Consider the following 22,144-nt stretch of genomic DNA (forward strand, 5'->3'; position numbering starts at 1 on the left):
CTTCAAGAAGCCCACAGCTGACTTGGCCAATAGCTACAGCCCAGAGTTCTCAAGGAAATACAAATAAAGCCCAAGTGGCCAATTTACATACGAAAATGGAAAAGCAATATAGACTTATAAATAACAACTATGACAATGAACACTTTATTACAAGTTATGCACCCTAGGGGTGTGCCTGTAGTCAGCAAAGCACAGCAATGTGAAAGTACCCAACTCCAGATGCAGTTTAGTTGGGGTAACAGAGATCTTTAATATGGTTTACTTCAGCTCTATTACATATTTTGTTACTGCTGCCCAAAGAATTTGTTTAGCAGTGTACACGCAGACTGAGATAACAAAGAAGTGCAGTGCTGTAGAGTGAGAAAAGGGGTGTGCAAATACTGTCAAGGGCTTTTTGAAGCATTCTTTACTATGTCAGGTAAGTGCACTTTCAGAGAAGAGAGATCTAATTTATGATGGTGTCTGAGACAGGCGCTGTGAATTATCCTCTTCTGCAGGTTGAAAACATGCTTTCATTGGCCTGAATTTGTGGTGTTTAAGCAAATCAGAAAATTCTGCCTAAACATAACCAAAACTTTCAAGAACAAACACTTTTGTATGGGTCTGAGACCTTTATTAGAAAGAATCCTTGTGACTTCCCAGCTATTCATAGAATCATAGAACAGTTTGGGTTGGAAGAAACTGTAAAGACCACCTTGTTCCAAACCCTTGAAATGGGCAAGGACACCTTCCACAATCCCAGGTTCCTCAGAGACTCATCCAACCTGGCCTTGAACACTGCCAGGGATGGGACATCCACAGCTTCTTCTGTGGCCTAACTTTTTCTCTGTCCTAATTTTATGTTTTGTTTTTTTTTCCCTACCAGAAAGAAGGAAGACTATTACACTATCAAGATATCAGAAATGGATGGACCTGAATCCATCTCAGTTTTCTTCTGTTAAATCTTTTTAGCAGTTAGTAGAAGTGTGTTAGAGCAAAACAAAGACACTTAATCCCACTTTAACATTAAAAGAAATTACATTATGTGTTTGTTGAATGCAGTCTCATACTTGTAGCATGCTGCAACACAGTAGAAGCTATAACACAGAAAAAATGTTGTCATAATTAAATGTATTGATTAAATAAGTTTACAGTAATTAGGAAGACAAAATAACTGGCATGCCTATTAAGTGAACAATAATTCCCTGAAAGGAGAATATTTCAATATCCTGACAGATCGTGTTGCTTCTATGGGAGGTTTTACTGTATTTTCAGTAAGCCAATCTGGTCTGTCACATACTCAGTTTTTAATGGCAATGCCAATGACAGCATGTGTTCTTAAATGCAGCTACATCTGCCACTGTTAATTACTGACTCATCTGACCACTGTAGTGGAAAATAAAAACGCCATAATGCCATGAAAGCATTGAAAAAAGCTACTTGACAGAAAGCCACTTTCTTGTGATGCACAGTAAGTCTTCTGGTCCTAAGAAAGCCCGTATTTAACCATGGCAGACAGCAAGAAGAAAGAATTCTGCAGCAGATCATAGCAGCAAAACCATACAACAAAACAAAACCTGTTGTATTCAAAAAGGGCTACATATGCATTTCAGCACCAGCAGACCTGCAGTGGATTTGCTCATCAGTAGATCTTTCCTTCCTGACACAGCAAGTGATAGTTGGTAAAGAGAAGACTATATAAGGTTTATTAAAAATATTTCTTCATATATATTCTTAAATACATGTATGTATTTTTTAGTGAAATGGAGGTGTTAGTTCTATCACTCCTACACAGAAGACTTGCTAGTCTTATTTAAAAACAAAAATAAGGAGAAATGATGTCTTTTGATTTAAGGCAGCAAAGGAAAAGCTCTAGAAGACCAGCGCATTTTGAAAGTGTAAGTATGTTATGAGTGATGTCTATGCATTTCCAAGGTCACTTAGTGATGACAGTTTGTTTAAATGAATAGAATTAAAGCAGATAAAAATAGCCATTGCCTGAATGCTAATGACAAGGAAAAATAGCTTCCAAAAAGTACCCTTCTTTGAACTGCAATAGGAAACAGAAATGTGAACAATTACAGATGGGAAATGCCAAAACAAAATTGCCAACCTAGTATGTGTGTATTGTGTGAGAACCAAAGAGGAAGAGTTCTACTATATTATACTAATACTAGCAGAAACAACAAAATTAAAATGCTTACGAAAATATAATTCCAGAACAGAGCTGCCACACTAGTAAGTGCAAATAATAAACAAAGAGACAATTGTTCCTAGTAATACCAATAAAGGAGAAATTTTCTACCAGAACTAAAAATACATCTGCACCTAAGTTGTGGCAGCACCTTAGAAAAAGGTGAGAAATCACCTGTGGTTACAACATAGCACAGACAAATGCTGTGTAAAGACACTGAGTGTCTCCCAAAGCAATATAACCACCTTAGAAGAGTCCTGTGCCTGGATTTCCTATCTTAGATACTTCTTGCTCCAGAATTAATCCATTCTGAATAAACTGTGAATTACAGTCACAAGTCAAATTGCAAAACACAGACAACCGTTTTAAGGAAAAAAGCCCAACCCAATAAAAAGGTGGACAAAGAAAACCTAAACACCACCCCCCTCTCAGAAAAAATTATCCCAGATTTAGCAAGACTCTTACCATCTTAGACAGTTGAACACTACCATGACAAAGGTAGCAAGAAATAATCACTGCACCAGTAGGGAAGACAGGATAAAGAAATAGAGCATGTGTTTGTACATTTTTTTATGTAATGGGATCACTTCAGATCACATAAGACCATATACACCAAATAATATTACTGATCTTCTATAGTATTTTTGCAGTGCCACATAATTACACAACCAGAAGGTGTATTGAAGCACTAAGAAGTTTATTTCCAAGTGCTGTTCTTGCTCCATGCTTGATTGAATTTTACTCCACAATGGACAGATTTAACATGTGAAATTGCTATACTTACTACTCCCCACCACAGGGCATCTGCATAGCTGCCAAACTCTGTTTCTCCAGAATCATTTACAGCATCTTTCTCGGCCAGGTATACAAAATAAGAGGAAAAAATCAGACCCAGAAATCCAATGTAGAGTGTAGTTATCAGTTCCTGCAAAGAGAATCAAAATAATGGCATCATGATCTCATTGAGACACTTCAATTTCCTAACATTGATTATAAAGGCTATATTATATTGTAGAATATTATATTTGATATATAATATATACATATAACATAAGGACATTATAAAGGATAACTGGAAGAGAAAAATGCAATTTCAGCAATTAAAAAATATTGACAATGAGTGTTGGCTGTGCAAATCAACAAAAATCCACTGAGCTCCACAGACAAAACAGAGTTAAAACAACCTCGTCACACAGGACTCGTTAACCTTCTGGCCACAAAAAAAAGTAGTTGGGTAACCTTTTGAAACTGTCAGATTCAAAACAACTCTGAAATTTAGACATATATTTTAGGAAACATTTGGACTAGTTTTTAGAAATCTCATTTGCTGTTGTTGAGTCCAACTACAAGTCAAAATTTGCCAAAGTGGCAGTGAATATAAGGCAGAACATCCACACTTGGCTAAAATAAATAACTACACCTGCCTCCACAGTAAATATAAGTGATACCAGCAGCAGGGCTGAATGTATGCTGTTCTGAATATAAAGGCTTTGGCATCAGCTGTGCCATCCCTCAGACTGCCCAAACTTACCTGTCTGTGTATGAACACCACTGATCCCAGCAGCCTCCAGGTACCGCCCTGACGGTCAACGTGCAGCATCCGTAAAATCTGCAGGAAACGGATGCCCCTGGAACACGATTGTCAAATTGATGAAGAGACCAAACACACAAGAGAAGAAACAGAGGTGGAAAAGGCAACTCTGGCTTCCAAAGGACAGTCTTACGATTACTTCATGTTAGACTTAGCACTTTTCACTCCACTCCACTCACCCAGCTTTCTTGTTTATTATGAAGACAGCCTGGGGAGAGTGTCCAAGGAAAGAACTGAATTTTGTACACATGGCTAGTAAGGATAACTCAAGGATTCAGGAATTTTGGACACAAACTGTAAGTGTTCTAGAAATCATTCATCAATTCATATTTGACCTGATTATCAGGATGGCAAACAAAATACAGACCAGCTTACTGAGGATCTGATTTCCTTATCTTTGAGGAATTTCATAGGCAATTTGAACCAGACAGTCCAATAAAATCTTAAAATATTCTTTTAATGAGAGTCACTGCAATCCTAGAGCATGGACACAGTTAGTGTGAATAGCAAAGCACCCATTCATCCAAGAAAACCAAGTGGTGTGACCTTCCTGAGCACAAGGTGGATTCAGTCCATCAGGAATTCACAACCAAAGACATATTATGAAGAGGCAGCTTGAAGATGTCAAAGATAAGAAGCATCAAAGAGCTGCTACAAAACTGAGCTAAGAAACCAAACCAGGATTTGGGCAGTACCCATCTAGTTGGGGAAAGGGGGAAAGAGAATGACTTCTCTATCCCCACTAGCCATAAAAGCATTACAACAAAATTTTATCTCCCCTACACTTTATGGGATCACAAATACATGATCAATTATGTGCTTTATTACATGACACTGGGAAGTGACTCATTTTCTCCTGCAAGAATTGAAACAGGAGATAAATTAAAAAAAAAAAAAAGAAGAAACGCCACATTTCTCAGATAGCACTACTTTCTTTTATTGCATATAATTACCTGATAGCAGAGGTTGCGAAGACTTGACCTTTAGAGCCCACACAAAGAACTATCATGGAAGCAACAACTACAATTAAATCTGGAAAATAACAAATCAGTTGAAGAAAATTAATTAGCAGCATCTTGCAATACTTCTGCAAGACTAGCAGAACCAAAGACCATATTACTTTAACAAGTTGAACAGTCTCTCCTAATTTATATTTTGGGTTATATACCAAGAGATATCAATTGCAGCACGTAAAAAACATCATGTGATACGATGGAAAAGTTTTACTGAGATGGGTCCAAGCTGACCACAGTCTAAATGAATGAGGAGTTACTGTCAAGCAACCTGGAATCCTTACTAGCTTTAACCCAGGAGGAATTTCAGCAGTTTCCATCTATTCTCTCTTCTCCAATTCTTACTTTCTCTTCTGTGCTTAGACAGGATTTTAATTGACAGAAATTTTGAGGCTTATTTCATATACAAGAAAATTGCCTTGCTATCAATTCATCTGTCCAGATCTAAAAGTGAGAGAAAATTGGAATTAGGGTATGAGTCTAATTTAGTTTAAGTCAGTCAGTACTGTACTCTAAATCTATGTGCCTCAGACCTAGTAAATTTTGGAAAGGAACTCTGTATTTTGGAGAATTAAACAGTTCTTGATCCATATCTGGAAAAGCAGAACTGCATTTTGCTTTCCAAAGTGAATTAATTTGGATGATGTTTCAGAATGCTTAGTGTTCTAGCACTTGAGAGAAATGGATCATGGCCAGAGTGCAAAGATGCAGTCAAAGTCTTTTAATAGCTGCAGTCACACCTGAGATGCAATTACTGGTTTTATATATATATATATATATATAATCTAGTATTATATATTATTTATATATATATTTACATATATATATGTAAATATATACATATATGTGTGTGGATGGATGCAAAGAGGAGCTAAATTATTTTGTAATTGTAAAAATACTCAGGTACAAAATTTTCTAATTTACATTCAGCAAAACTGTAGACAGTTTATGAAAGCCTATGTCCTGTACTCAACAACATATGTTTCTGAGTAGTGGAAAAATCTGTGTCACAGAACAACAATTACTATTCTTCCATAACAATACTCCTCTTCCAATGTCTGATTTATTTAGTCCATTTGTATTTCAAGTACTTAAGTACAGGGCAAGGGTCTTGACACAGTTCTTCCAATGCTGGCTAACAAAATACAGATTGATTCTGGATTATGTTTCTTTTGGTGAAACTGTTAAATGAATGACAAGCGTTCTAAAAAAAACAATGATTAGTGACATATATGGAGTATTTGGATGTAATTTCCAAGAACCCTTAAGTCATTTTAGGAAGCCATATGAATCCCAAAGGAATTAAGGTGTCCAGCTCCAAATGCATCATTGAAAACCACATTTTAATTCAACTGATACACAAAGCAACTGCAGTGCATATATTGTGCTCTACCATGCAACCCACAGCTCAATTAGAGTGCAAAATAAACTCATAATAAACTAGTCAAATGGCTGCTGAAGGAAGAAAAAAAAAAACCACTGTTCAGTATGTTTGAAAAAATATAATTGCAGCTCTTGTACAGTGTCTGGGACCCTCAGGTCACAGGAGACAGGACTATGGCCAAGACTTATTCCTGGCAAAGCTTAAGATCACTTCTAAAAAGAAAAACCCTGCTCTTCTGGAAAAACAAACCAAGCTACATTTGTTCTCAAATGACAGTGCCGTGAATTCCTGCAAGAAAATTCAGATCTACATTCACACTAATGACAAGAGCTCTTGCTCTGACTTGGCTTCAACTGCTGCAGAGATTCGACTTCTAAAAACCTTTAGGGCATGTTTTACTCATTGTTTACACCAACTTTGCAAGCTTTGCATACTCACCAATGATTGAAATAGGCTTCCTAGCAAAACGGAGCCTTCCCCATATTCCAACATATTTACTGCGGCATCCTGCTGACCATAGCCGAACCACATATTCTGTTCCAAAGAACACCACTAACACAATTTCCTAAAACAAACACACGGGGAACATGGTTAATTCTTTACTCTATATATGTCTTTCATCTCTTTTCAGAATGTATTAGAAAGCAATGAATAAAGTGTAAAATTAGGAAGGTGACAAATATACCAACTATAACAGAAATGATCTGAAGTAAAATAGAAAAACCTGTAAGAGTAGAGAAAGAAAATATTAGGAGCAAATTGAAGGAATTTGATTGGATGCAGTTTGGCTTGTCTACACGTACTAAAACTGAAAACCATTCTGTGCAATTCTCTTGGTCTAATTCAAACAAAAGGTTTCCTGACTGAGCCAAAGAAAACAAGCAGAGCCTGTATTTAGAAGATGAGCATTTTGCTAGCTTATTTCATTTTGGGAAGAGGTGTGCTTCATGTACCATTTACCAGATCAGCTTAACTTCCCCTTTATTTATACTTTTTCAGTCTTCCTTTAAGCTCACATGGATTGAAAAAAGGTTTCTGGTATCCACCACCAATATGCCAGTCTCCAGGTACACTGAAGACAAAGTGAGCTCTCTAACACACCTTTCCCATCCTCTTCCCAGCATTTAGGGACTTCAGCAGAAAGAGATTTAGTCCAGCAGCACTGCTGGTACCAAGCTACTTAGAAACTACTCACCTATAACAAAGTATGACTTTGGAAATGCCTCCAAGGTGACAAACTTCAAAGACACCTGATATTCTTGCTGACTGGACAGAGGTACAGTTAGGTCCTATTTGGAACCTCATCAATGTGCAGATAAACCTTGGGTTTTCTACAGACTAGATAAGCATCCTTCCTTATTGGCCAACTCAATTAATAAATGCACATTCTCCATCAGAACTAACAACAAAATCTACTTATTGAAATGGTAAGAGTGGCTTGTCATTGAAAACACACAACACACAGCATAAAGTAAGAAGTGCAGCTGAGAAACCAGTCTCAAGATGTCACGGTTACACAAGGTAGTGCAGATTAAGAGAAGGAGCTCCTTATTTCAAAGTGTGATTTCACAAAAAGAGCAACTGTAGAGATCACAATGTGTTGTTGAAGATTCTACCTAGCCTTCTCACATGCCTGCAGGGTTCACTGCTGTTCTGCATAACAAAATGGCAAATGGGACTCAAGATGGTACTGATGATTATTTTGTTAATTAACTGAAATAGCCAGGACACAGCCTTAGTTTAGTCAAGATGAATGGGAGTCATTATCGCCTTCAAAAATCCATGGGACATTGCCCTGAATACTGAGCTATAGCAATTAGCTATAGCTAATATGGCTATATACAGTAAAAATAATGGGGAAAGGATTAGACATCAGTTGATGTTGCTAAAATATTTTTTGTGGCTCTAAAACATCTTGATGGCATAAAACACCTGTCCATCTCAGGGCAAGAAGGTGTTGAAGTTCAACTTTGTGACATTTCTAGCAAAGCTGGTAGTACACGAGCCAGGACTCTTTCTCCTAATTTTGATGTCTCATAACCTATGCAAGATGTCAGATGCAGTAGAACAGCTATCACAACTGTTTATCATCACTTGTATTCAATGTACATTTTTAAGATATAATAGAACTAGCCAAAGTATCAGTTGTAATCAACATAAAGCTTAAGACCCTTCAACCCAGCCAAGAATCTCTTCCAGAGCTTCCTTCCCAAGGGATCCATCGGAACTCTCCACCACTTTTTTTCTTTAAAATTGAACTATTAATAAATAGTTTTACAACAAATTAAAGACACAATGAACATCATAAATTGAAAGAAACAGCATCTGCACCGGATGCTTTAATGAAAGCCTGTGTCTTATGACAGAAGCTTCAAATGCAATGAAACTCTCCCTTTGTCAGTCTAATGTCACTTATGAACCAAAACTGAATGGGAAAATTATGAGCTCTGCTTCACATGAAGTGCTATGGAATTGTCCCAGAAAATAGGCCACCAGAGGAAATCTCTGATCAGGTGATTGTATTCCTTTCACAGACCTGGTCAATAAACACTAATATCCACATGCTCCTCCTTATGCAGAGGACAAGTACATTTCCCTTCATCTCTACCATGGAGGAAACACGATTTTACAAAAGACAATTCCAACCACATAGGGAGCAAAAACTGTCCTTCGTTCAAAACAGCTCATCTAAGGAAGGGATCTATGGCTTCACATCATGTGTGATAACACAGATAATACTGTTCAGATATCCCCAAAAGCAATTACTAAAAGCAGAAGGAGGAAAAAAGCTACCTTGGTAAGCAAAGAAAAGCCAAGAGAGAAAGTGAATGTTTTAGCATAATGGAGCCACAAACAGCACCATGACCAGGCACCGGGGCCCTGTCAGGATGTTTTACAGGAGGAAGGTAAGAAGAGAAAGCCTGGATTGTGCTTTATGGGAGCGAGCGTTCCCCACGCAGGAAATTTGCATGGGAGCTGTGCGCATACGTTTCCTAAAGCCCCTCCATGGTTCGTTGGCTAACAGGCACACTGGCAAGTATGCAAATGGGGGCTGTCCCAAAGACAATGCGACAGACACGCACTCAATGGTTACTGTCACCCAGCTCTTTGCGTGACATGCAGACAAGCTTAGAGAACATTGATTGTCCTATAGACTCCGCTGACTGGAGGGAACGACCAGTCGGCTTACACCAAGACACATTTTTCACTCCTGACGTTTTGATAAAGGCTTATTGACCTAAATGAGACCCAAGTTATTCAGGGAACATCGGGGGTGAAAGTGCACAAGCTGTTCTTCATGGTCATACACAAAAACGCCAGGTATCCATTAGCAACTGGCAAATTCCCCCCTCCTTGCCCGTGGCTGTGTGACAGACAAAAGTGTTTTTAATATCTTGTGTTGCATAAATCTAATAAGTAGCATCCTGGGGGTGGGGGAGGCTGATGAAATTCTGTCTGTGTGCTCTTATATTAGTGGCCAGAAATTTGTAGACAATTAAAAAAAAAAGTACATTAGAAAATTATGTTCTCCCCACCTACTAAAACATTCCCTGTATTTTTCTGATTAACATCTTAACATTATATTTACATGCACTAGAAGAAAATAACTGCCTGAAAAATATGAGTGAGCACGGGAATTAAAGCTCAGTCAAAGAGCTGTTTTTGGTTAAAATTACAGACACACAAGAACTACACTGTGCAAGGACTCATTCAATCCAATGTAGCTTAATAACAATCTCCTTTCTACAAGGTGAAATGAGAAATACAACGTTGAGATTATAAATTTACATGGTATAAAGAGCCCTCTAAATATGACAGTCATATACATTCACACTATGCACATGCAGAATCTGTCTCACTAAAAAAAAAAAAAAAAAAAAAACACTTTTTATCCTTTAATTACTGATTTCTGTGTGGGACCCTCACTTCCGCAATCCTTCCTGTTCAGCCCAGGTATATGAATTGTGCCATTTTCATGCCTTCTCAGCCACATAATCCCAGAACAGACAAGTAAAATATGGCATAACTTCATAATCTGGTTACAGTACAGCTCTCACCATCCGATGACAGAACAATACTGATCCTGAAGGCAGGATCAATAAATACGCAGATGCCTCACAAATATACCCATGCTCTCTGCCAGTACAGTGCATAGCTCTAGAGTTCCCAGGGTATTTTGCTAATAAATGCATCTTGAAAAGTCCTTCCTTTATTTCTCGATCCCCACTGGATTGAAAAAGCTACAGTCCTCTGATGGGAGGCATCCAGTGCCTGCATTGTGAAATAAAGTACAGTACCAACTCCAACAGGAATGACAGGGTCCTAAAACTTAAATGGAGACATTTTTAAACTATTAGATTAATAACTTCAAGGGGAAAACACAAGAAACTGACAAAAAATGGATCATGATACCCCAACTACATCTACAGATACAGAAACTGTTTCTGGAGGCTAAGAATGCATCTGTATAGAGAAGGTGCTGCCTGAGGCTCTGCCTGTAGACCTCAAAACCATAACTGGTTGTGAAGCACTACAGACATTCAGATAACCATTTGATGTGGGAGGGCTAGATGAGGTCATCTGAAATCTCTTATGAACAAAAACATCGTTACTCAGACTCTAGACCTTTTTCAACGCACTCCATAAACATAAGAGAGGTAAAACACATGTTCAAGGAGGAAAGAGGCAAAGCATACCATTATGTTATTCTGACTGGCTATAGAATATCCAAACCTGAAGACTACATACATCTTATTGCATGTGCCATGGAGGTGTCTGCCTTAAAAGGTAAGAGAGATGACAGGCGCACGAACACAAGAGGCATTGGTGAGGGGGACAGCTTTAAGACTCGTACGTACACACTTCTTGTACTGAACAATTTCATCCCATCTCAACATTTCACTGGGAATACAATTTTTATCCACATCTGTCGTATCACAAGCTTTATTACATTACCCTCAAAGGAGAGATAAATCACATTATTCCCACTATTCTATCAAATCTGGCCTCCAGGATGATAAAGTTCCCATGAATTTCTTTAAACAACGAAATAATCCCTCATGTACCTTATATAGGGATTGCATGCCAACAACCATTACTTCAGCTGTAAGATTCCTGTGGCACTATTTGCACTGAAACCCATTTTTTAGCCAAGGCAATGGATTATTGGTGCTACAGAGCAGTAACGTGGAACCTCCTCTCATTCTCAGGCAGCAGTAGTGGAGCGAGGACACTGCCATAAGCTCTTCAGAAGTCATAACAAGCAAGTCTTTGAAGGAGCCAAGAGAGGGGACAATAGATCCACTGAGACTAAAGTAAAGTGATAAATGGGACACTTGCCATCAGTCAAGGGCTGTGAAGTTGGATTGGATAACAAACAGGCTACGCATCTTAACAAGCAGGGATACAGCATCTCCCTACCCCTCAAGGGTCAAAAAAAAGCAGAAGCGTGTCTCTCATACAGAGCAATCAGAGTCTCTTAGAACAGTTTGACCAGAATGAACCTCAAAGATCACCAAGCTCCAACCTGCCTGCCGTGGGCAGGGAGCTTTCCATTAGATCAGGTTGCTCAAAAGCCCCATCCAACCTGGCCTTGAACACTTCCAGGGATGGGGAATCCACAACTTCTCTGGGCAAACTGCTCCAGTGCCCCACGACCATCACAGTAAAGAATTTATTCCTAATATATGATCTAAATCTGCACCTTTCAGTTTGGAGCCATTCCCCCCTGTCCTGTCCTCCTGTAGAAAGTCCTCTCCTGCTTTCTTGTAGCCCCCTTTAGGTACTGGAAGGTGCTGTAAGGTCTTTGCAGAGCTTTCTCTTCTCCAGGCTGAACAACCCCAGCTCTCAGTCCTGTCTTCACAGGAGAAGTGCTCCAGCCCTCTGATCACCTTTATGGCAATAGGTTTCACTTGCACTGACAGAAGGGCAGCACACAAAACCCAAACACTACAGGCTACGTGGTAATTCAGAGTCTACTTCTCAACACACTGTCCACCTGACATATCACGGCTTGCAAAATGCTTCAGACAGCACTTCTGTATAGCCCGAGCACAGCATGCAAATTGACAGCAGCAAAGGCAACTGTTTCTTCTAATCTCACCCACTTTGTATGGAGAGGCCCTTCTTTGTTCTATTGAGAAAGGCAGGATTTTTTTTCCTGAAAGCTGTACTGTGCTTTCTAAGATACACAGAAGAGCAAAATCAGATGGCAAACACACAGAGACTCAATAAAGTAAAAATCCCAACTTAATGAAGTACTAAGATCTAAAATAGAAAGACAAACGGTTTTTCATATATATAAACACTTACTGAGCAACAGCAAGTCTCAAAAAACATTATTTAGGACTGGGGATTTTTTTACCCCCCCCTACTTAACCTCCTCAGTTCTAAAGAGCTTATAAATTACGTCTTTTCATAGGAAAACAAATAATGCTAATTTTTTAAAAAATGTTTAAAACCCTCATGCTTAGTTGTTCCTTTCCTTTGAAAGATTCATTTGCTAAAATTCTTCACCTAGTAAGTTTGGCACCAAATGATTAAACTTGCCACAGAAAACCAAAAACACAATATCAGTATTAGATTTCTACCTTCAGAGGCCCATAATTAAGCCCAAGTTACTGGACATCATTAAAGCTCCTGTATTAATGTTTTGAATTAAGATGAAATAATGCTTCCATGAGCATTCATGTTCTGAAAAAAAAGGAAGCTTACTAAGAGACAGAGCTAGAACAGTTGATTGTGACATTTTTTATTTTCCCTTAATCAGTGCTGAGAACACAGAACAATAGCACCAGGACCATTAAAGATTTCACGCCCACAATTTTGGGTTGAATTTTTTCCAAAGGCTCCAAGCAACTAAATCCTATTGAATTTCAATAGGAGTCAGGCACCTAACTCCTTTAGGTGTATTTAAAAAGCTTTACACTGATTTCCTTCGCTCTCTTCTCACTCGAGGTTTCAGCCAAACCCAAACGCCGGCAGTTGGAATTTTTCCACCAGCCCCAAAAGGCCTCAGATGTCGATGGTGGAACTTTGCATGGGTGAAGGGATGATCTCGGAGCACGGCTGCCTTACAACAGCTTTCCACACCGTCTCCCCTGCACAAGTCTCATAACACAGGCTTGTGTTATGAGTTGGCTTTAGCTTTTGAACGTGGTAGCTGATGATACCCACCAGGAATTTGCAGACGTGAATTAAGCTGGGCTTGCACATTTATTTTGTGGCACTCGTTTTAACGAGCTCTCCCCATCACAAAGTATGCTCAAGAGGTAGGCTTCAAACCCAAAGTATTTGGCAAGAGAGAGAAAGTGTCAACCTGCTAACCCTGGTTCAAAAATAATTAAAAATCTCTACTCCTTTCTGTTTATTTCATGAAACTCTTATTCAGGGCTTCATAGAAGTCTCTAGAAGGAATTCATTCAGGGCACTCTCTTTCAAAATGAAAAATGCTTTGGCTTCTACCCAGTGCAGCATATGCTTAATTTTATATCTTACTGAATTCAAAGGAACTATTCACCTACACTTCAGATGAAGCACACATAAACACAGCTCACAAATATGCAAACTCATTCATTACTACATACAATATGCTAAAACAAGTAGAAGGAACTGCTACAGACTATTAAAAAAAAAATCAGTGTAAGTCAAGCAAGTCTGTATTTCTGGGTTACAGAGAACTGTCATAATAACACTATTTACAGAGTGGCTACTTTCCTTTATCTGAGCATTTTCATCCTGTCAAGTATCTTGTTGCATGCTTTTTATTAAACAACCTTTCTCACTCCTTTTTTAAAAAAGCTATTTCATACTCACCATGCTTTACACCATGCAGCTAATAAGTCTTGCCTTTGCTCCGCTCCACAGCCAACATGGAATTTATTGAGGAACCTCAGGAAGACACTGTATGCCTGTTGTTTTCCAGCTACAAATGACAGGGCAATAAAAGCCACTGTGTCTTCCAGCAAAGTACATTTCCTTTATAGCAAATACCCTTAGATTATCACTTTACAACACTACTCCATTCTAAGAGAAAATAAATATCACACAACATCTCTTATCTGTAAGCAGAGTCACACAAAAGGAAGAAATTGGCTGTGATCTGTCTATCTTAACTTGCACTAGCTCAACTTTGTACAGCTAAAAGGGAATATAAGGATAGATAGCATTTTTAAGACTTAATGGTCAAGTTCTGGTCACCTACTATAAAATTTGGTAACAGGAACACTTGAAATCTAGTGGTTTCAAACATAATGTACTTCCTTTATTGTTTGAGGCCATATTGCAATAGCATCCAGGAAGCATCAACACAAACAGAAATTAGAAGGAGCATTGATAAAAAAATATTTTTGTTCCAGTGGTTTTGAAAGCCCACTAATCACCACCCACTCGAGTGCTTCAAGACAAGAAGCACTGTGGATGGAAGTACAGCTGGATATGCGCAGAGACATCATGAGGCCCCCACATCTAGAGCCCATGAGCTATTTATTTACAGCCTATTTCAACAACTCGTTCCTGCAAAAGCAGCTACAGAGTATGCTGAGGAGTTCTTTCTGACCAAGTTCTAACTTCTTACCTCTCTCATGCAGGCAAAACATCTCCCAGAGGCCCATCCTCCCTCCAAGAAGTGAGTTATGGAATGGTCCTGTGTGCTAGCCACGCTTCAGGATTCTCAGCTCTGGCCTTGCTGCTCTCCTCTATGTGGATTTTGGTTATACGGGACTCTTTCCAGGATGGGATATAATTTCCACAAGTAAGAAGAGTGAGAGGTCACCAAAAGCAGGACATTAATTCTATATTTACTCATGATATCCTCTTCTTCTAGAAGCAGCATGTTTTCAAAATTCATCCGCCAAAACCAGGATTTCTGGCTTGAGCAATGAACATGCTCTTAAATATGAGTTTAAAAAGAAATAATTTTTAAGTGATTGACATTGGTTTCAACTTCCTCCAGATTAAAAAAAAAAAAGAAAAAAGAAAACTTAATTTTTGCCTGATCTGGCAGGACAAAGTTGCAGTATAAAGACATCAAGTTCTGAAACAAAACCCTTTCACATACCTGGGTGACCATCACTCAGTTACCAGTATCAAGGTCAGCACTGATAAGGGTTCAAGTACCATATTTCTGTTTGACATTCCCATAAACACAACCTGCTTTTGCCTCAACATACTTGAGCTCTCTCCCAGGCCTGCTCCAGGGAATACACATCATGCTCTTCCACACAGCTGCAAAAACAGTCACACACTAGACCTGCAGTCCAGGCACTTAATACTCCTCACAGGAAAACACATGTGCTAGTTTAAGCTAATAAAAACCCTCTCAGATGCCATATGTACACAGCCCATTCAGTCAGCATTTTACAGTTGCCTCTAAAATCTGTGAAGGAGGAGAGAAGAGTTATTTGACATGTAAAATAAACATAACTGAAGGCAACAAAGTCAGCATTTTCAGCTAAGTGGCAAATACATTTCACATACTGAAGGCAAGTAGCTTCCTCCTGGTGCCAATTTCCTGCGCCCGTTCCAACCGGCGAGCGCTGAACAGTTGTGGCTAGCATTCAGAGCGTTGGGATTAGAGCATTCCGAAATGGGAACTTAATTTAGACCAAACAAAGCACATGATCAACGCTCTCTCCAAAGCTTTGATAGTGTTCCAAAGAGACCAAACTAAACTTACATTTGCACAACGAAGATATAAGCCAGATCTCTCTGAAGTCGCATACCCCATTAACCAAGCTACCGTTATGTGCAAAGACTTGTATTTTTACATCAATTCATGTTTCTATCAGTTTTGGGTCCAACATAAATAAATGGTGCAGAAGCAGCTTTTTGCAGAATTCAAAGTTACTAAAGGAGAACTGCAGCTCTGTGAAACTCCCTTCACTCACTATCACCTTTCCTCTGCTCCCTTTACAAATAAAGGACAAGTGCACTATTCATTGCTGGAAGAAAAAAAATTCTTTGAAAAGCCATGGCCTTCTCAGTAGCAGCTGGTCTGAGCTTCAAGACATCAAATACTTCACGAAACTAATGGGCATTATATGGAATTAAAAAAAAAAAAAAAAAAAGCAAACAAAGCAACCCCCCCAAAAAAACCAACAACAAAACAAAACAAAACAAACAAACAAACAAACAAACACCACCACCAAGCAGAGGTACCACCAAGGTGTTTGGCAGAATTCAATAACACTGTACTTCCAAGCTCTTTGGAAAAGGAGGGACTTTGTAAAAGCAATGCCTTGGACATGTCAAGACTCTGCACAATACCAAGCAAAAGTCACTCGAGCAGAAGAATCCACTCTGCAGAGCACTAGCTGAAGAGTTAGAAACAATTGCAACCCAAAGTGATGGGCACAAGGAGCATGGTTTGGAGACAGATGAACCTCTTCTGTGCTGGAACATCGGGCCATGAAGGTCAGACTTAGAATACACTCTAAAACACACAATATTAGAAGAACCAAAGCATTGGTTATGCATTGTAAATGCATTAACATGCATGAAGGTCCAACTGGCAGCAGTAGAACAGAACTTCATGTTACTGCACTCATTTTCTGTAAAGCTTGAGGCATAGCTGCTCTTTACATGAACTATACTTACAGGTGATTCACTGAAGGATTTTTTTGATGAATAGCAGAATTTTCTAGGCCCTTCTCTCTCATCTGAGATTTATTCTTGTTTAAATTAGTAATTAAAATGTAAACCCACATTTTCCAAAGAATGTTTCCCTGTAAGTGATGAAGGAAATGTCATTCTTACTCCACAGTTAGATAAATTCTATCAATAATTATATTTTTTTTTTGTTTGGTAGGATTCTTTTAATGTCAAAAGATCATCCAATGTTTTAGCCTATGCTTCATATCTTCTCTTCAGTTTTCAATACCTACTCTTTTTAAAAGTTCATTTTCATATGTCTGTTCTGCTTAAAGCTCTCAAAATCCCATTGGATGTCAGATGTGATATCAAAAAAAAAAATCTTTAAGTCTAATGTACACAAAAGGCCTTACTGACAAATCAGAGAGCCAAGATTCCCCACTGGAACAAAAAATGCTCAAGCCACACAAAAATATACGTGCAACATATTCAGCAACAATGGAACTAGTGAAAACTCAACACTTGTAGCAGTTACCTTACAGAAGTGAAGCAAGAGGTTATACTAAAGAAAGGTGTCCTTGCTTTAAACACACCCAACCTCAATATTTACTAACTCACAATGCAAACCACCACTCTTTGTGAGTGGTAACTGAAACATGCAACATTCTTCACATCACACCATTACTGAGAGATGATAATGCTTTTTTCACTGCAAAAAAACGTCTTTTATAGCAATATTTTCTCAGTATGCAAAATAAATAATTACAGGCAAAGTTATTTTCTAAGACTAAGTGAGAGGAAAAGGAGTGGGCGTCCTGATGCACACCCACCAAACACTGACACGTGAATAGTGCACACTAAACTAAGCCAGCTCTGCTAAAAATGACTTTAATGACAACCTCGTGTTTCCCCTTTCCCCAACACATAACACATTCACATTTAACTTTGTAAATTGCTAGTACTTGTTCAGGGTTTAATTCATAACACTTACATTACACTAGAAAGGGACTGCCATGTGTACAGCGTGCATTTCCTCATCAACTGAATGGCCAAAGGAAACCTACTAGATATGTAAAATATTTTACTACTGTGTCCCATAACTGGGCATTTAAATATTTATAAGCTATTGCACTTGGGATAGCAAAGCTGATGATACAAGTGCAAGCTTTTAGCAAACCAAACAATAAAGATTTCCTCATTAGAAATCTGCCCTTAGCATGTTATATCAGAGGATTCTCCTATAATGGACCACGTTACTTGTCCCAAACGGCATGATGATAAAGCCAGACATGTTGTGCCTGTTTAAACATTAAGCTCTATGGTTCTCTAAATGTGGTAGAAACTCTCTGGTAATCCTTTATGTGGTTTCACACCCTTTGAGCAATAGTAATGGGTATTTCATGCTATGAAGACATGGACTATGTTCATCTTGGGTGCTAAATTACTCTGAAAAACACTAAGAAAGCACTCTTTTTAGACACTTTGAGAATTAATTGCAGGCTCGTGGAACTGAATTTGATTAGTTTTTAGCTTTAAAACTACAGCAAACAATGGTGGTGGTAGAATGAGCAATCAGTTCTCAGAGCAACACCAAGCAGTTACACTGCAACTCCTCAGACTGCTATGGGAAATCATCTTTGACTGTTTCAACGTTAAGTGTAACATTAAACATGGATTCTTTTATTTTTTTAACACAGAAAACAGGGCTAGTAAGCCTGGGGAGGGGGGATCTATTGCAAACTGGAGGTATTTGTGTACTAAATGGCTACTGCACTGATGTTTTCCACAGAAATTCCAGCCGCATCAACCCTGGCAGCAATTAAAGAGTACTTCTGGAATCTTTAACAACATTCAAGGAGTTCCTTTTAACTTCACGTTCTGTGGCTCTTTCTACTCTTTAAAGCAGAGAAAGCAGGGTGTTTTTTTCAACCTTCAGCTTGTAGTACTGTTAAAATAACTACAAAGATAACTCAGTCAGAACTCAGGTTCAAAGGAACCCCACTAAAGTATTTATTCCTCTCTGGGAGCTGAGAAGCTCGTCTTGTGCTCAGGTTGTACCTCTTTACAGTACATTGTGCAACTCTGCCTGTAAGCCAACACAATCATAGGACCCAATGATAAAAGAAGCTATCCGGAGTTTTGGCAGGAAGAACACTTTTGACATTTTGTTTCAGGATTAGACTTTAGTCTTGAGGCTTTAACACTAAGTTGCCCACAAGACATACACAGATCCAATTTCTGACACCTCTTCACTCTGTAACAATTTTTTCTTGAATATCCCCATCCCATCAACAGGATGACCACTGAAGCAAGCTGCAATCTGTAACAGACAAGCACAGTTGAACCTATCTGTTGAAAAGGGAAGATTACAGCCTTACACCACTGACATCTGAGTACTGAGCCACATAATCAACAATTTATGCTTCCTGAAAGCAAAAGAAAAAAAACACCAGTATGTAGCCAGCCGTCAGAAATGCCATTGTACCATATTCCAAACACCAGCTAAACTCTTAAAAACCTCTGCAACCACATGTGACGTGCTTTCAAGCATGTTCATGACTATGAAACAATTATACAAGCAGCATTAATATTTATACTGATTAACTAAATTAGCATTAACTGCTGGGCTAAAAAGTGACCTGATGGGGACTGCAACTCCAAGTACTTGAACAAGGTAAAAATGCCATGCCTTTTTCTCCAGTTAGGGGAGAGAAACAGGGATGTACAAAGGGAAATTCATCTCAAGAGCCCTAGGCACGATGAGATGTAAGCAACTATGATTTCAGGAGTACTTATGCTTTTCCATGAAGGAACAGCATATATGACTGTCTTAATACCACCTAATGTAGCTAATAGCTAAAAGCTGCAAAAAACCCCAGTCATCTTAGAATAACTGCTTTGAACTCAGATGGAGCAACAGTATAAAAAGCAGAGGAAATTTACTATCAGTTCTGACTTGAGAGAGGTGCTTGTGTGGGTCTCTATTTTTGGGCTGGTCTCCCTAGAGAGGTCCATGTGATTACCTCGTCTGCCTCCGGTTTCCTTCTCAAAACTCTCAAATCCATGAGTTGATCTGGACAGATCAGAAAACCAGGCATGTCAGAGGAGATTTAAACTTCCTGAAAATGTTGTGAAAATAAGGAGCCCAGTGGAAAAGAAAAACCCTCTCTATACCCAGAGAGGAAAGATTTCATGTTAATAACCACACTGACCAGAATTCCCTAATTTTTATCAACATCTAGCTTCAGGAAGACTTACTGCAAGTTTCAACCAAAATCATTTGGCTTCATAAGAACAAGCAAACAAAATGCAGAAAGGTAAACAATCACCTACCTCAAGACCACCAAAGCACCCTCATACCTTAAATCTTTCTACAGTAATATCATCATTTTTCTCTGCTAAGTAGAATTTTTTCTTATTGGTTCCTGCAGCCAGAAATTTAAAACTATGAAACCAAAAGGTTTGTCTTTCCAGTTTCAAGGACAGTTCATTTGCCATGAAACTCAGTATGAAGTCCAGAGTGGAAAAGGAAAGCCTTCCTTCACACTATCTTTATGACCACTCACCTACATGCTACTTCACATTGTTACATGACTATTTCCAGGTAGGAAATAAATGCATTTGGGGGGAAAAGAATAAAAATTTGACAGCCACTTTCTTTGGTCTAACTCCACAGAGAGATGTAACTCTTGGTTCATCAGAGCAGAAGCTCAGCAGACAAAGAAAACCAAAGACTTTTCATTCAGTAAGGTACATGCATTCATCAGGTAGTCAGTAATTTCTCGAATCCACTCCCATTGATTAAACTTCTTTCATTAAATGATTTCAGCTCATGTGGTTTATTAACATCTATATAACCCACCTGGGGCCTTTGAACATCTGCTGCACTTGTCTGATTGGGGAAGCTCAGGCCCCTTCCTTAATTATAATCATTTCCCAGATTTCTGTTAAGGCCTTTAGATGCCCTTTAGGTCTTTCTTAAGAACTAGGGCAGCTAGCAGCTCTTATTCTCCATAAAATCATTTATTGCTGTTGTCTGGCACAGCTGAATACACTTCTCTCATTCAACCCCACGTGCTAAAACAGAAATCACGGGTAGGGCTTCTCAAAGACTGACAGCTCTGCTGGCCTTCCATAAACAGAGACATATGGCTCAGGCTCATGCCTGTCCACATATTTTCATTTTCTAGATTATGATGGTCACAACAACCTACTGACCTCAAATATTTGTAACCAGGAGTAGATGTCAGCAACGGGTGTGATGGAAGAGCAAGCATTTCTTTGTGCCCCACACATTTAGGATGTTCCTCTTTGCCCACTTCAAAGACACTTTTCTGCATGCATTATTTTTCCAGAAAAGCTATCATCCACTACAATCATTTAAGGCATATGAAAAATATGCAACGACGTTCTAATGTGCAAATGGAAAGAAAAGTTTTCATTCTTCAATTTTCTCCAAATTTCTGAGTATTGTACAGATAGTACAAGCTGATAAATTTTATGGTAAACATAAAACATACCCAACAACAGCCAACATACCAAACCACCACATCCTCAGTATAGTCTCTGCCTATTGGATGCAGAATTTGTTCCACACAAATCAGTTGAGAATACTCCTATTTTGTACACAAGATTATGATCCGCAATTGGTTTAATTGATGTAAATAGCTCAAGACTTTGACACATATTCAACAGTTTTTTTTGAAGTTTATTTTTAGCTGCATAACTGCTCAGAATATTTCTTTTGAAAATATGTAAGAGTTAATTGACCCAAGATTTTGCAGGCAGGGAGTGAACTTCTTTTAGAGTACCGGCCCTAGTATGTTAACACAGACATTCTCTCACACTATATAGAGCTTTACTAAGATGAAAGGCTTAGAGGGCTCACTGTATAATAAAAAGAGCTCTTGCAAGCAGAAGAAATAAATATTTAGAAAGAGAAAAATATCTTTGAATTCATAAAACCCACCCCACAGTGAAGAATCACCTCATATGAGACAGAAACATCAGCACAGGGAAGAGCGGGAGGTGGGGTAATGAGCACAAGCAATAGCCTTCCTTACCAAAATATTTATCTTAAAGCAGTTAGATAATCTTTGACTTTCAAAACTGCTGAACTAGTTGGGCTCTATCTCATGTTCAGCTCCATACTATTAAACCAAGTCAAAAGTTTCTGTGGTTACTATCAGATGAAACGAGCTAATTTCCCCAGAGAACTGGCTACACTGACCAGATGTCTTGAGCCAGCTACTCCCCAGCTCTAGCAGGAGCAGCACATGCAATGCCTGCTCTGTTACTATGGAGACAGGTTTTCCCATCCACTCCGCAGCCGGGCTCATAGTAGCTACCAGCTGTTGTCTCGACTTGTACTCCATCAGGAGAGACCGAGGAAA

At 38.7% G+C, this 22,144-nt stretch overlaps 1 protein-coding gene across 1 annotated transcript in view; it reads right to left on the reverse strand.

The window, feature by feature from the left end:
- KCNQ1 (potassium voltage-gated channel subfamily Q member 1) overlaps positions 1–22,144 on the reverse strand; it is a 327,765-nt gene that overhangs the window by 242,720 nt on the left and 62,901 nt on the right. Inside the window, exons 3-6 of the mRNA XM_062494734.1 lie at positions 6,600–6,726; positions 4,718–4,796; positions 3,705–3,801; positions 2,958–3,098 (exon numbers count right to left, since the gene is read on the reverse strand). Coding sequence (XP_062350718.1) covers positions 2,958–3,098; positions 3,705–3,801; positions 4,718–4,796; positions 6,600–6,726 — 444 coding nt within the window. The remainder of the gene's footprint in view (positions 1–2,957; positions 3,099–3,704; positions 3,802–4,717; positions 4,797–6,599; positions 6,727–22,144) is intronic.

Source organism: Cinclus cinclus, chromosome 6 (genome assembly GCF_963662255.1).
Source record: "Cinclus cinclus chromosome 6, bCinCin1.1, whole genome shotgun sequence".
Classification (NCBI taxonomy): domain Eukaryota; kingdom Metazoa; phylum Chordata; class Aves; order Passeriformes; family Cinclidae; genus Cinclus; species Cinclus cinclus.